The sequence below is a fragment of the Ambystoma mexicanum genome, chromosome 1p (genome assembly GCF_040938575.1).
Source record: "Ambystoma mexicanum isolate Mex_15411 chromosome 1p, UKY_AmexF1_1, whole genome shotgun sequence".
In the NCBI taxonomy this organism is placed as follows: domain Eukaryota; kingdom Metazoa; phylum Chordata; class Amphibia; order Caudata; family Ambystomatidae; genus Ambystoma; species Ambystoma mexicanum.
In genome coordinates, this window is record NC_090921.1 from 795,135,990 (window position 1) to 795,150,884 (window position 14,895).

Below are 14,895 nucleotides of genomic sequence, written 5' to 3' on the forward strand. Positions count from 1 at the left end.
CACCCGTCGCCGTAGAACGCGCGACGCCCGTAACATCAATACCAGAGCCCTCCACAAACAGTTTAGTCGTCGAGAGCCTGGCGAGGATCGTTTCCGCCGATAGCCAGAAGCGGACGGCGAAAGATACGCCGAACACCGCTCAGATGGCTAGAGAAACGCCGAAAAGGCCGGAAGGAAGGCAGGAACTGCCTCCTTCATCTAAAGGGACTCCTAGCCTGCCAGAAGGCTTTTAAGACGGTGACGGAGACCTTTCTTCAACGTTATGGGAGAGGTCAAAGCGTTTTCAGGCCAAAAACCCTATTTTCTCCCCCCCAGACCACTCAGGGGTACCTCACGAGACCCTGGAGAGACTCCAGTTCTGTATGGAGAAGATGGAGAGGTTTATGGAGACTCAAAACCTACCACCACCCAAGAGGGCAAGAGAGGGACCTCATATGGACCCCAGGGCTAAATTCCCTAGGCTGTTTAATCCCTCCCAAGTGGATGTAGATTTATATGACCTCACTGAAGAGGACCCCCACTTTCAGGAGGAGGACGAATTTTTAGGCAACGAAGAGGAACAAAACCTAGAGGAGGAAGGTTTTGAAGAAAATCCAGATATAGGTGGGGGGGGGCTTCGGAGAAGACCCAGAGGGAAGGTGCTTCACAGCCCTGGCAGTCGTTTACTGACCCTGATGCACTAAACCTGTCCCCTCCCGAGGACTCACCTAATAGGAACACGTCGCCTATAGACGATCAACCTACATTTAATGCACTACTACGTAAGGCAGCAGTGCATTTCGAAATAGACACTGGGGAGATTTCTCCTGACATTGACTTTGTGGAGAAGGTAATCAAGGAGAAACCCCCTGTCAGCCAAACCATTCCCCTCCTCGCCTCAGTAAGGAGATGAATTATCCCTTCACTATCTACACCCGCGTTGGTCAGAGGGGTCAACCCGAGGATAGAAAAACTATTCAGTCCCTCTCCTTCAGACCCGTTGTACGTCAGACGCCACTCTGTACCAGACTCCCTAGTGGTGACAAATACAAGGAAAAGAGCAGGGGTCCCGCTGTCTACCAGCGAAGCACCACCAGATAAAGAGGGTAAAAAATTGTATGCCCTGGGGAAGAGGATCACAGCCTCCGCTGCTTTTTCCGCAAGGATTGCAAACAACAACTCCTTGCTAGCAAGTTACGCAGATGCACAATGGAGCAAGCTACGTAAAGACGACGAGGAGGTACCAGAACCCCTACGTACACACCTCTGGCCACAATTACTGAAGGGACCCTAGTCAACCAAAGCATCGTGAAAAACACTCTGGATGCTGCAGAAACGGCTAGCCGTTCCCTAGTCCAAGGAATACTCCTCAAACGCCATGTCTGGCTGCGTAATTCGGGGTTTAAACCTGAAAACACAAGCATCTCTAATCAACAAGCCTATAGAAGATGCCAACCTCTTTGGAAAGGCGGTTGATGAGGCACTAGAAACGGCAAAGAAAGAGTTTGACACCATCAAAACCCTAGACCAGATTTCTAGGACTCCTAACAAACGTGCCTATGGCAATAGGCACTTTTTTCGAGGCCAACGCCAGCAGCAAAATCAGCAGCAGCAATACTCTGCAAACAACTGGTCCTCTAACCAAGGCACCAGTGGGCAATACAACCAGAGAGGACAACGCCGTGGCAAAGGGAGAGGTCGGGGTTCCACCCCTAGAGGTTCCCAAGCCACCAACACCAAATGACTCGAAGATTCGGGTCCCCTCCCATGCATCGCCGGTCGGGGGCCGGTTAACATCCTTTCTTCCAGCATGGGAGGGAATAACATCAGACCGCTGGGTACTATCAACCATAGCCCGCGGCTACTGTATAGAATTCAACAGTTCCCCAACTTACAGACCCCCAAGGGGACGACGCATGACACCAGAACACCTTGCCATCCTTCTACAAGAAGTGGACCAGCTACTGGAAAAAGGAGCTATCTAGGTTGTGCCTCTATCTCAGATAACAGAAGGTATTTATTCAGTGTACTTCCTTGTACCCAAAAAGGACTTAACCATGCGCCCTGTATTAGATCTGTGCCCAGCGAACAAATTTGTCAAACCTCAAAAGTTTCGTATGGTGACCGTACAGGAAGTGATCCCCCTGCTATCACAAGGAGATTACATGACAACACTGGACATGAAAGATGCATACTTTCATATTTTAATGTTACCAGCGCACAGAAAAGACCTCAGGTTCATGATAGAGGGCAAACACTACCAGTTCAGAGTGCTACCCTTCGGGATAGCATCAGCACCAAGGGTATTCACGAAAGTAGTGGCAGCGGCCCACCTGCGCAGGTTGTCCATCCCAGTATACCCTTACCTCGACGATTGGCTCATAACGGGATTCTTACGAAACATGCTTCTCAAATACCCAAAAGACTGTACACCTTTTGTTCCAACTGGGCTTCTTCATCAACGAGAAGAAGTCCAGCCTAGACCCCAGCCAAGTCAAACAATTCTTAGGGGCTCTAATTCGAACAAAGGAAGGCCTCGTCTTCCCCTCCAACGAGAGGGTCTAAAACATGCTGGTTCAGATCCCTCAATATGTAGCAGGTCGAGGAGTGACGGTACGCAAAGCAATGCGCTTGCTAGGAATGATGGCGTCATGTATTTATTTGGTACCCCACGCGCGCCTGCGCATGCGCCCAATGCAAGAGTGGCTCAACAGCCAGTAGTGTCAGGCCAGCGGACAATGGGACGATCTAGTGGTGGTCTCGCAGGCCTTGGTTCTCTCGCTACGGTGGTGGTCGAAGGAAAACCTGGTAATAGGAAAACCATTCGCAACCCCCGCAGTGGAAGCCACTCTAACCACAGACCCATCCCTCACAGGATGGGGGGCTCACCTATCCCATCAGACTGCTCACGGAGTTTGGACTCCGAGCGTAGCATCCAAGCACATAAACTTACTGGAGCTACTGGCTGTGTACAAGGCACTAAAAACCTTCCAGGCACACGTACAAGGGAAGACAGTGATGGTCCTCATGGACAGCACCACAGCCACGTACTACCTCAACAAACAAGGGGGCACTCGCTCTCCAGGACTGTCCAAGCTGTCCCAGAACATCTGGAAGTGGGCTCTCAAACACATGTTCCTACTGTCACAACATGTACCAGGGGAACTCAATCTGCTAGCAGACGAACTAAGCAGAGACTTCCCTCTGCCCTCAGAGTACGAATGGCGTTTACACGAAGACATCGTCTTCGACGTTTTCACACAATGGGGATTCCCAGAAATAGACCTGTTCGCAACCCTGGAGAACTCACATGCCAAGATTACGCCTCCAGGTACCCCCAGAACCAATCCAAGGGGAACGGTCTATCGATTCCATGGTCAGGGAAATTTGTTTACGCTTTTCCCCCCCGACTCCCCTTCTCAACAAGATTGTGCACAAGATGCACCAGGAACAAGTTACCATGATACTAGTGGCCCCTATGTGGGCCCGGCAGCCATGGTTCGCTCACCTGATGGAGATGTCTCTATCTCCTCCAGTGAAACTTCCCTGCCCGTACAACATGCTGTCACAGGACAAGGGCAGGACACTGCATCCATGCCCTCAGACCATGAACTTGGCAGCCTGGCTCCTGAGATCATAGAATTTGGACATTTACAACTCCCGCAGAGATGCATGGACATCCTCAGGGAGGCTAGAAAGCCTAACACTCGTCACTGTTATTCTAGCAAATGTAAGAGATTTGTCATCTGGTGTAGAGGAAGAAACATCAACCCTGTTGACTGCTCGCCCACACAAATTGTTCTGTACCTGACCCATTTACTGGACTCAGGTCTAGTATTCAATTCTATTAAAGTCCACCTAGCGGCACTTCCTGCATACACCACTTCTCAACTTAGTGTCATGGTGGAAAGTCCCAGTTATTAAAGCCTTTATGGAGGGGGTAAAGAGAATACACCCTCAGATATCAAACCCAGCTCCCGACTGGGACCGAAATGTGGTACTTACCAGGCTCATGGGCTCACCCTTTGATCCCATGCACAAGGCAACTCTTAAAGACCTCACTCTTAAGACCGCCTTCCTAATAGCTATCACCTCCATTAGGAGAGTAAGTGAACTACAGGCTCTTTCTGTTCTAGACCCCTTTGTAACGGTTCACAAAGATAAGGTGGTTCTACGCACACACCCAAGGTTTGCACCGAAATTCATCTCGAAATTCCATGTCAACCAGTCAATAGAACTACCAACGTTCTTTCAAAACCCTTCAAATTTGGGAGAAAAAAGCCTGCATACACTTGATGTGCGCAGAGCTGTCATGTTTTATATGGAAAGAACTTAGACCACTGAGAAAGACTAATCAGTTGCAATCTGAAAGTCCACTATATCTAGATGGATTGTTCAATGCATCACACTCTGTTACACTCTTGCTAAGAGAGAACTACCCTTCAAGCCAAGAGCACACTCGACTCGAGGTACTGGGGCATCCATAGCATTCATTGTAAATGTTCCCCTTGAGTCCATTTGCAAAGCGGTAACCTGGAGTTCTGTACACACCTTTACAAAACACTACTGTCTAGATGCCCACTCTAGATCTGATTCCCAGGTGGGACAAGCAGTATTAAGACATCTTTTCTCTACTGTTCCTTCTCACAACCCACTCCCAACTCCGGGTACTGCTCGCTAGTCTATGCACAGCATGTGATTCTAAGCAGATTAACAAACATCAGAAGACAATGCGTTACTTACCGTAAAAGCATTTCTGATGGTTGTATCTGCTTAGATTGACATGCGCCCACCCTTCCTCCCCGCTCGGATGGAAGGAACATAGACATCTTTTTATATCTCTCTTTTCTGTACTCACTCACGTCTAGAAGGCTCCCTCAGGGCAGAAAAAATACAAACAGAGGGACCTTGACGCGTGAGGGATTGTGGGTACACCGCACGTCACTATAGGGATAGTGTTACAGACACGCCTTGTCGACGTCCCTTTTTTGACTACAAAAAACAAAATGCAATACTCCGGAGTGACCACTGGATGTCGGACTATGCACAGCATGTGAATCTAAGCAGATACAACCATCAGAAATGCTTTTAGGGTAAGTAATGCATTGTCATACCTTTCGGGTGTTTTTGGAGTGGTTCTTTATTCCATTACAGACCCGATGAATGGACAGCAGAAGGATCCATAAATAACTTTACAGAGACAAGCTAGATAAAACATCTAAGCGGGCAGCATTTTAAAAGCTAGGGTACTAAGTTGACAAAGGCAAGTCAAACATAGTTTGATAGACACACTTTTGATAGTTTCAGAGTTATAATGTTGGAAAAATGTGTGCACAATTATTGGTCCAAAGCAACGTGGCTGCCACATTCAGGGTGTAAATTGTATTGAAGGAAGGCCCTGCATGGAGGCAAAGAGCCTTGCCAACAATGGGGAATCTTACTAAAATGTATTCAGACAGTTAAATTGCGTTTTGGGCTTGGCCTGCTCTGAACTGATATTTAACATTACCCCTGACTGTGTGTCAGGGGTAATGTTTATGATGAGGGCTCTTTCTGGAAGACAAAGGGGCACACTGGCAAACGGTTCATGAATTCCCTGACCTGCTCTTTGATGTCCTGTGCCTACTTTTCAGCCTCCTTCCCCTCTTCTCGGTCTCTAGGTTCCACAAACTCTGCTTGCCTCTAGCTTTTCAGCTGTCTTTCCCACTGATGTGCATAACTCTTTCAGTTCTATAAAGATTTTGTTTTGTCCCCTCTGTTTCAGGTACGATACACACAGCTCGTCCGGAAAAAGCAGAAGCCTCAACACCGCTGCATGCGAAGAGTGGGTCGCACAGGGTCACGTCGCTCTGGATACGCATTCTCGCATCAGGAGGGCTTTGGGGAGCTCATCACCTCTGGCAAAAACATGCGACTGAGCTCACTAGCTCTCTCCAGCTTTGCTACTCGCTCCAGCTCCAGCTGGATGGAAACCCTCCGCAAGAAGAAAAGTGATAACGCCAGCAGCCCTGTTGGGGACCGGACTCTCAAAGTGTAATCTGCTTTGATCGCTTGTTTCGCCCACGCACATACCTTGTGCCAGCAGTGCAGTCTGAGACAAGACGCTCAGTGTATTCTGCTTCCATGTTTCTCGTGTCCCAGCACCAGCAGCTTAGTCTGGGATGAGAAGTTTAAAGTGTAATCTGCTTCCAGGTCTCGCGTGCCGCAATGCTGTTAGCACATACTGATTCTCGATGGTTAATTTGGTTCCATGAATTGTTACTCCCGTCGTGTATCAGTTTTGCTCCAGTGGCAACAGCCTCAGGGGAGAGGACGCTCTGAACCCGATCCAGTTTCATGGCTCATTGCTTCGTAACATCCCTCATGCCAGCAAATAGTATAGTTTATCATATGTTCGATGATTGAAAGGGTTCTGTAACTCATTGGAATGTTCCTGTGAAAGCGCACAGTGTGAGCGGATTTGAGTCGATGCACCCCAACCCACACTTTCATCTAGCATGCTTCAGTGTAACCAGGTAACTTTGAAGACTAAATGCTGAGACTGTAATTCCCACATATGGCTCTTTGATGACAACATCCATGATGGTTCTCTCAGTAATGTTGGGTTCTGTGGATCGACATTCCCACACATATCACTTATACATTCTGGTCAGTAGAAAACAAGGGTGATACAATGACAAGGTGTCAAGATTCTACGTCCATTGTGCCTCAGTTCCAAAAGACTGGATCAGTTATCAAACATTCACTGAATTTCATGTACCAAGGTTTGTCCATCTCTTAAACATCTCCTGTGCCTCAGTGTTGGTGTTCCATCACTCATAGACTGCTCAAGCTTTGGGCACACTTTATGTATCTCCTACCCTAGAAGCTTGGAACGCCAAAGTGACCTGAAACTGCTATGTTAATCTGAGAGCTGTCACGTCAAGCTCTGAAATATCTCAAAAAATACGAGCGTCTGGCTTTCAAGGGAAAGAGGACAAGCAAGCTGCTGGTCACGCACCAAAGATGGTGTGGTCTCAAGAGGCCCTCTGTGTTTTGTTTTCAACAGCAGCCACATTCTTTACAGTCGTCATGTGTTATCTGTGTTAAGATACTAAACATCAGAGGTGAAAGGTTTGAGGAGCTTCAGACAGGAACCGAGTATCTACCAAGGTGGGGGCTTCCCCTCTGTACTTGGAAAACAGGCATCTAATTTAGGCTTTGGTCTAAAAGGGCATTTCTGTGTTCCCCTTTAAAAACTATATATATATATATATATATATATATATATATATATATATATATATATATATATATATATATATATATATATATATATATATATATATATAATTACAATGTGTGATTTCTACTTCCTACATGAATGTATCCACATGTCTCAGAGCAGAGAAAAGAGAGCTTGCACTGCTGCTTACTCTGTGCCTGTTGGTTGCTAATGAAATTCACTGTTTGGCAAATGTACTGTCTGAGGAGCACAATAGGGTGCTATAACTCTGACCATGAATGGAATGTTCCAAGTTACAACAACCAAAATCTGGCACCATTCTGTGCAGCTAGATTTCCACCTCCTATGGAGGATGCCATCATGGCCAGTTTTATCCAACCTCCTATGGAGGGTGCTATACTGTACATTTGTGCCCTATGCCATCCCTGGGTGCTACTCTACTGTGCAGTGAATCATCACCACCTGCATAGGTGGCCATCTTGTGGAGGGAGTTCTGACTTCATACAAGTCTATCCTACTTCTTCGCCATCTCCTTGTTCACCAATTAATTTCCATTCTCGACCCTCTCTTTCACACACAACCCTTCTTCCTTCATTCCATTTTGGAAGGATGTTGGCTACAGTGCTGCTAGTGTAGTAACACTGATTTTTTTATAGAAAGTGAATGGATTGATTAGCATGCAATATAATGGTATAGGCATACTTCATCGAAAAGAAATTGACCTTTTCGATTTGACAATGATTTTGATCATTTTTTCGCACAAATTAAATAAAATAAATATATGGGGCGGGGTAAGGGAGTGGGTAAAAATGGGTGACGGTGAGGGGGGTGGTTGTGGGTGGTCTCCCCCCTGCATTTTCGACCAAAAAAAGACCGAAAGAAAATAGATCAAATTGTAAAAGGTCAAATATTTTCGACCAAGTAGACCTAAACCAATGTAACAGCTTGGGTGCAATATTATGGCCTTTTTTAGTGATGAAGGCTTGGTTATGTTATTAGTGCTTTTTTTGTTGCTGGAGACTGGTGTGTGATGCCATGGCTTGGTGCTATCAAATTAGGTGTGCTATGGCTTTGTCCTATGCCCTGTGTAATACCATGGTTTGGTTCATTAATGTAACCTGAGAATATGGTACCTTGCCTCAGTTTATTAATGGGGATTTGTACATGATATCAGGGGTTGGGTTCCTTGGCGATTGATTTGGAATGTCATGACTTGGCTTGAATGTAATGTTGTGGTATGGTTAAGAGCAGGTGGTTCACATGTAATATCCTGACAAGGTTACTAGGGTATGTGTGTTATCTTGGGTCATTTCTCATTTTCTTTTTTCTTTTTTGCGATACTCTATAATGCCTTGTTACTTATTGTTAAGTGTGATGTGATATGCATTTCCTCAGTGTCATTATAAGTTGTCTGCCGGTGTGATATGATTTAAATGGATTCCTTCCTTCCATGGACTCCTCATCTATGATATTCCGTTTCCAGCATCCGCTGCTTTTGGATATCTTTCTCCTCTGCGTGCCCCCAGCTGACATGACGTCATATAAAGTCACCACACCCCATGACCTCAGTTCCTTTTTTGCACACACTCTGTACTCTTCTGGAACACTGCTTAAATGTTTTTTTGCCCATAATAATGTTATGTCTAACAGTGATAAGGCCTCGGGCTTCAAGCCTTGTGTGGATTGTGTGAGATCAATGTCTTTCCAACCCCCAGAGCATCTGTGTATACTGCATGGGCGAGGAAGATGGCCAATCCATGTGCCCTAAGGCCTTGTGAGCGCATTGTGGTGCAGATGAGAGATGAAGACTGATAACTGATCCGTAAAAACAAGAAGCAGCGCCACTGTAAAAAGTCCCACTCTCCATGCACTTCTTCAAGACACCATACTTCTTTGACGAAGAGAAGCCATTGAATCAGGGACTTCTCTGAGGATACGGCCCGAGAGGGCCAGTTTCCCACCCAGTTCTCCTCCCCCGGAGGAATGGGAAGAATTTTGGTTAAAGATACTAGGCATTGTATCTAGGGCCTCAGTGCATACGGCTTTGGTCTTGGCGCTGGAGGCATCAATGGGGCCCACTGTGCTTGGAGGGGCTGGGAAAGACCCCTCGTGTGACTGTGACCATTGTGGTAAGTCAGAATCAGGACAAGGAGGCATGTTTTAAGTATTGTATAGTCAAAAAAAAATGCCTACTCTTTCCCTATACCTGGGGACTCTAAGCCCTAGAGAGACTGTTGTCTTTCTTGTTGCCTCAATCTGTATTTCTCGGTCTCTTCCTCCCAACTATGGGGCTTTGATTCTTTTTGTTACCCACTCTGGGGTTCTTCCCTCTTTCCCCCACTCTGGTACTCTCCTCCTTCTCATGCTAACTATGGATTTTCTTCCTTCTCTCCTCATTCTGGGCTGGTTTCTTTCTCCCCCTTCACTCGAGGGTTCCTCTATTTGTCTCCCACTCCGGAGTCAGCTTCTCTCTCTCTCTGTCTCTGTCTCTGTCTCTGTCTCTCGCTCTCTCTCTCCACTCTGGGCTTCTCAGTGCTCTTCCCCCTTTGGGGGGTTTCTCTGTGCTCCCCCCACCTTGGAGCATCTCTGTGGTCTCCCCACCTCAGGAATTCCCGGCCTCTGCGCACCTTCTTCTGCTGTGTGTTGCTCCTCATGGGGGGGGGGGCATCGGGTCTGCCCAAAGTGGTGCCACTTATGCGAGTTGTCAACTGAGGTCTGTGTCGGCTGCTGTTGCTTCTCTTTTCCTGCTTACTTAGCGTGCAGGTGCGAGTGTGGCTTCCTCTCAGGCCTGTGCCTAGGCTCTTCAAGGTTCCTCTTTCTTTTCTGCTTTGTTGAGCTAACCCTTCCGGCTACAACTCTGGTATGCCATTCTGCCATCCCACAGTGCAGATCACGGGTGGGGACGCTGAGTTTGGCGTGCTTTCTGCTCGGCCACACCTCCTCCGGTACTTCCTTGAACTCTGCCGGCTTCTCCCTTCGGTACTTCTACTTGGTTCTTTAACTGACACTCCTCTAGGGGGGTGGTCAAATCTCTCCCAGGAGGACTGAGAATAGTTGGTGTCAGAAACCATACCAGCCATGACAAAAGCAGGTTTAGGATTATCAAACATCTCAGCTCCCACATATCCAACAAAGGTCTGTTTGGGGAGAAGGGATGGTGACTGGTGCCCCTTTCTGGGGATTTCCTGTCCCATCCACCTTCCGATTCCCAACAGGGGCTTCCTGATGCGGCGGGGCAGTGGAACATTCCGAACAGGCTGGCGCTGGCGGCCTAGTTACTGACCAGCTAAGGCTTTAGCATGCACAATTTTCAGATGACAACTGGGACATCATTCAATAGGCCAGGAGGCCCTCTACTCAGTTCCAGCTGAAAAATAAATTGACTAGGTTCTGCCATTGGGCTTTTGACGAGGGTCTTTATCCCGTCACCTGTCCTCTGGATGATGTACTGGCTTTTTCAGCATACCTGGCTCATTCGGGAGTTCAGGTGGATACTTGCTGCATTTATTTGGCGGGCATCAGGGCTTACAAGCATTTCCCTAAACATGTTTTTTCGGCAGTCAATCCGGTGGTGAAAGACCCACCTCAAGGGGTTGTCTAGGCTTTTTCCCCCAGTGTATAGGCTGCATCCGGTCCTGGACCTCAATGTGTTTCTGGCAGCTTTTCAGCGCAAACCCTTCGAGCCGATGCCCTCAGTGGACATCTGGCTGGTAATGCTAATGACAGTTCTACTGGTAGATCTCACCTCTGCGCGCAGTCAGTGAGCTGCAGGCATTGTCTTCGTGCGAGACCTTTGCACATTTCACAACAACAAGTTCATCTTGCGCACTCACCCAAACATCTTGCCCAAAGTGGTCTCTCCATTTCATCTGAATCAGGAGTTCTACCTGCCAGTGTTCTTCCCAAACCTTCAGTCTGAGGCAGAGAGGGCCCTATATTCCTTGAACCTCAAGAGGGTCCTCAGGTTTTATCTCTCTTGGACGAAATCCTTCAGGAAGTCTGAGGCGTTGTCACTTTTGTGGGCTCCTCCCCTGTCCGTCAGGCTTCCAAGTCTTCCATTGCCCGTTGCATGGTCCAGTCTATTTTGAGGCATACACGGCAATGGGCAAACCAGTTACGGAGGGGATTCATGCCCATATGGTCAGAACTAAGGCCGACACGTTTCAGAGACATACTTCTTGGGATGTCATCGGCAAGGCAGCTACTTGGGCCACTCCGTCTGCCTTCTGTAAGCACTATTCCCTGGATACCAGCTTCAGGCGCGCTGCAGAGTTCGGTCAGGTGGTTCTGAAGAACATTTTTGCTTCTTCCTAGATAAAACGCAGGTTTTCACAGCTCCCACCTATGATCTTGTTTGGTGCAATCACCCATAAGGGTGGAGGAAAAGGGTACGGGACGTATAAGTAATTAAAGTTACTCACTGTAGTGATTAGAGTACTCCTAGTCCACTATCCTCCATACGTCCCACCCACCTTCCCCCAATTGTATTCCAAGGGCTAGTATGTAGTAAGTGCAGCCAGGTATCTAAGTGTCCAATGTGTTCAAAGGGGACGAGGTGAGTCGCCGGAGGGTGCAGCTTCGGCGGGGCGTTCCCACGCCCAAGGCTGCGCCCCTGTGTGCTGCACTAAATTTAAAAGGGAAGCTCAATTTTTCACTGCCAAAGGTTCTGGTATCGTCCCCATGTTGCGGGACGCCCCACAATGATGGAGGAAAGGGGACTATGGACTGAGTACTCTAGTCACTACAGTGAGTAACTTTAATTTCTCTGCTTCCTTCTGTGTTCCTTCCTCTTCTCGATACTGCTCTGCACATGTCTGCTCCTGCGGACAGTCCGATTCACGCGCACTGTCCGCATCCTTGGAGCTCTCTCCGAATCAGTGATGTGGGTTTGAATGTCCTGCATTCGGTGCACAGCAGACCTGCCGTCTTCCGTGGCTGCCCGAGACCAAATGTTTAGTTCATTGTCTGTTTTTATGAGACTCTTGTGACCACTCCTCCGTAGAAGTCTAGAACATTCCTGCTTCTTCCCTGCGTATCTCTTTATGGCTCCTAAGGGCTACTTCTCAGTACTTGTATGACTGGTGATCTTTGTTTCTGATGATAATCTTTGTGCTGGTACTTGAGTCGGCTATACTATTTGTATTGTCATCAGTCTTGATCTCAGTCCTGTTATTGAAAATACTAAAATCAGCTAATCGGTCTACCGTAGTCTTGTTAACAAGATCAGGACTAGCAAACTTGGACGACAAGCGCAGTACAGGAGTTTACTGTGGCACTTTCTTGACAACTCTTCCCAGATATTATAAGCTTTGCTTTCTCAAGACTGGGAGGGTAAGGATGATCTGTTATGGGACAAGAATCTTTATATCTAGCAGGGTTTGCAGTGGTTGTCAGCCTTGAGGGTAAGAGAGTTAGTTTGCCTCTGACTCGCGTCCTTTTCCCCAGGAGGGGGAGTTCCTCTCCATGAGGTTGTCCCTCAAGTAACCACTCCTAAGGGGACTATTGGTCAGCAGCCTTACCACCCTAGCCTCATGGAAAGGGTGACGAGAACAAGTGAATCGTCACATTACTTACCTCTTGGTAATGTTATTTCTGATGGATGGTACTCCTGCTGATTCTTCATTGCCCTCCCAACTGGCCCCACTTGGTGGATAGCCACTACACCTTGCCTCTGTGGTCCCTCAGCATCAGAGTGCTATGTTAACATTTGGGAACCAAGGAAACGAGGTGTGGTGCCTCAACATACACTGGTCCGACATCCTGTCTTGCGTGGGCGCGTAGAGGAGTCATTAAGCTTGCTCACCCATAAGGTGTTTTTCCTGTTAGTCATCACTTCCACCAGATTGGCACTTCCACCAGACTGGTGAGTGAGCTCTGGGAATGATCTGTTAACCCCTTCCTACTCGCTATTTTCTAAGGAGAAGGTGACTTTTACAGTGAGGCAGGCATTCCTTCATCTCTACCAGAAGATTCATCCTGTATTTTTTTCTCTGCCTCACCCTTCCAAGGCCGAGGAGAAATTCAGATCACCTGGTGCGGGCCCTGAGCTTCTACGTCTTGTGCAGGGGACTTTAGAAAAGATTATCACTTTTTGTAGGTTATGCTGGTGGTACACATGTTGGCAGGGCTGTGAATAACTAAACCCTGTCAAGGTGTATTATGCTTTGCATCTCGGAATGCTACGATCTGGCAGAGGAGGATGTACTTGAGGGTCTCGGGGCTCATTTAACCAGAGGCCTGGTTGCTAGCTCTGCCCTGCAGAGAGGTTTCATGTCTTGGACATTTGCCAAACGGCCACATAGGCCTCGTCACACACGTTTGCTAAACATCACTGCTTGGATTCCCTGTCCGGATGTTTTGGTACACCTCATCTGTTCTGCGATCCCCCTCAGCAGCGTAGTGCTAGGGAAAAAGGTGGCAATTAGTCCATGAGGTGCAGCAGCTCCATATATACTACCCACAGCATCATCTGAAGTGGGGTGCGTAGAGGCAGCAAGCTGAGCCGGGCTGCATACCCCTGGTGGTAAAAAGGTTTCTGAAGGCAGCTGTCGATGGAGATAGAATATTGTAGATGAGAAATCCATGGGAGGAACATCCATCAGAAAGAACATTACTGAGAGGTAAATGTTTTCTAATTTCTGGTCTTCTGGTTTTGATGTGATGTGATAAGGAATGATTCAGTGTTGGCAGTTTGGATATGATATGATAGGACATTGTTCTTTGTGAATGGAATGGTTTGGTTGTGCTTTGGCGTTGTGCTGATGGGTAAGATATGATCTGGCTTGCGCAAGTGCTGTATTTGAAAGTTTGTAGTGGGATTTAACTTGGTTCCCTGTTGTATGGTGCGATTAGGTGTCATTCAGTGTGGAGGGCATCTGTGTAATATATGTACTTGTTTCTTTTTTTTTCTTCAAATGCATTGATTTATTGAGCATTTTTCATACAATCCAAAAAAATTACCCGTTTAGAACATATTTTCAAGAACTCCTAATAATGGTAAGGATATGACACATAATACGTTGATAGAAACATGCAAGCTCAGTTCTGTTATGAATTTGGTTCCTAGAAAATTAAATAAAGCTGTTTTTAATTTCCTTAACATTTGGTTCCATAAAGCAGTACTCACCTAACTGGGTAGACAAGACAGGGGTAATGTACAGCCTAGTCAATTAACAGACAAAGGAGACATTAAATGTACATTTCATTAAAAAAAAATCTCACACCAGCTGGTAATCTTCTAACATTTGTTTCTTTGTGTAGGAGGAATTTTCTTTAGCGGTGACTTTGGATCTGGTGAACATTTCCCTGTTCAGTCTTTATATTATTTGTGAAACTGTGTTGACCCATTTCTATGCTTTGGTGGAATGTTTGCTTGGTTCTGAGCTGATAGTTCAGGTGTGATATTGCTTGCCTGGAGGACCATGCAAGTGTCTGTGATGCACATTACAAATCCTAGTAAGAACACTTTTAGTTTCCTTTTTAATAGTTTGTTACTGATAGTTCGGATGAGAAATTGTTGTGGTTTAGATATGATTCAGGTGTGATGTTGCGACTTGGTTTAGACATTACGGTTTAGATAGTCTATTGCGACAGATACGAGCTGAAAGTTTGGTTGATGTTGGGGGTGTTATGCTGCACTTTGTGGAGAATGAGGCTACTTCAGAGTTTTTGCTAAATTGCATGATAAAATA

The 14,895-nt window shown here is 46.9% G+C and overlaps 1 protein-coding gene across 3 annotated transcripts in view; it reads left to right on the top strand.

Moving 5' to 3' along the window:
- ATP8B2 (ATPase phospholipid transporting 8B2) overlaps positions 1–14,429 on the top strand; it is a 2,597,648-nt gene extending 2,583,219 nt beyond the window's left edge. For all 3 annotated transcript variants that reach the window (XM_069651926.1, XM_069651943.1, XM_069651936.1), the window contains one exon: positions 5,744–14,429. In XM_069651926.1, coding sequence (XP_069508027.1) covers positions 5,744–6,016 — 273 coding nt within the window. In that variant the 3' untranslated portion in view covers positions 6,017–14,429. The remainder of the gene's footprint in view (positions 1–5,743) is intronic.
- Positions 14,430–14,895: the final 466 nt, after the last annotated feature.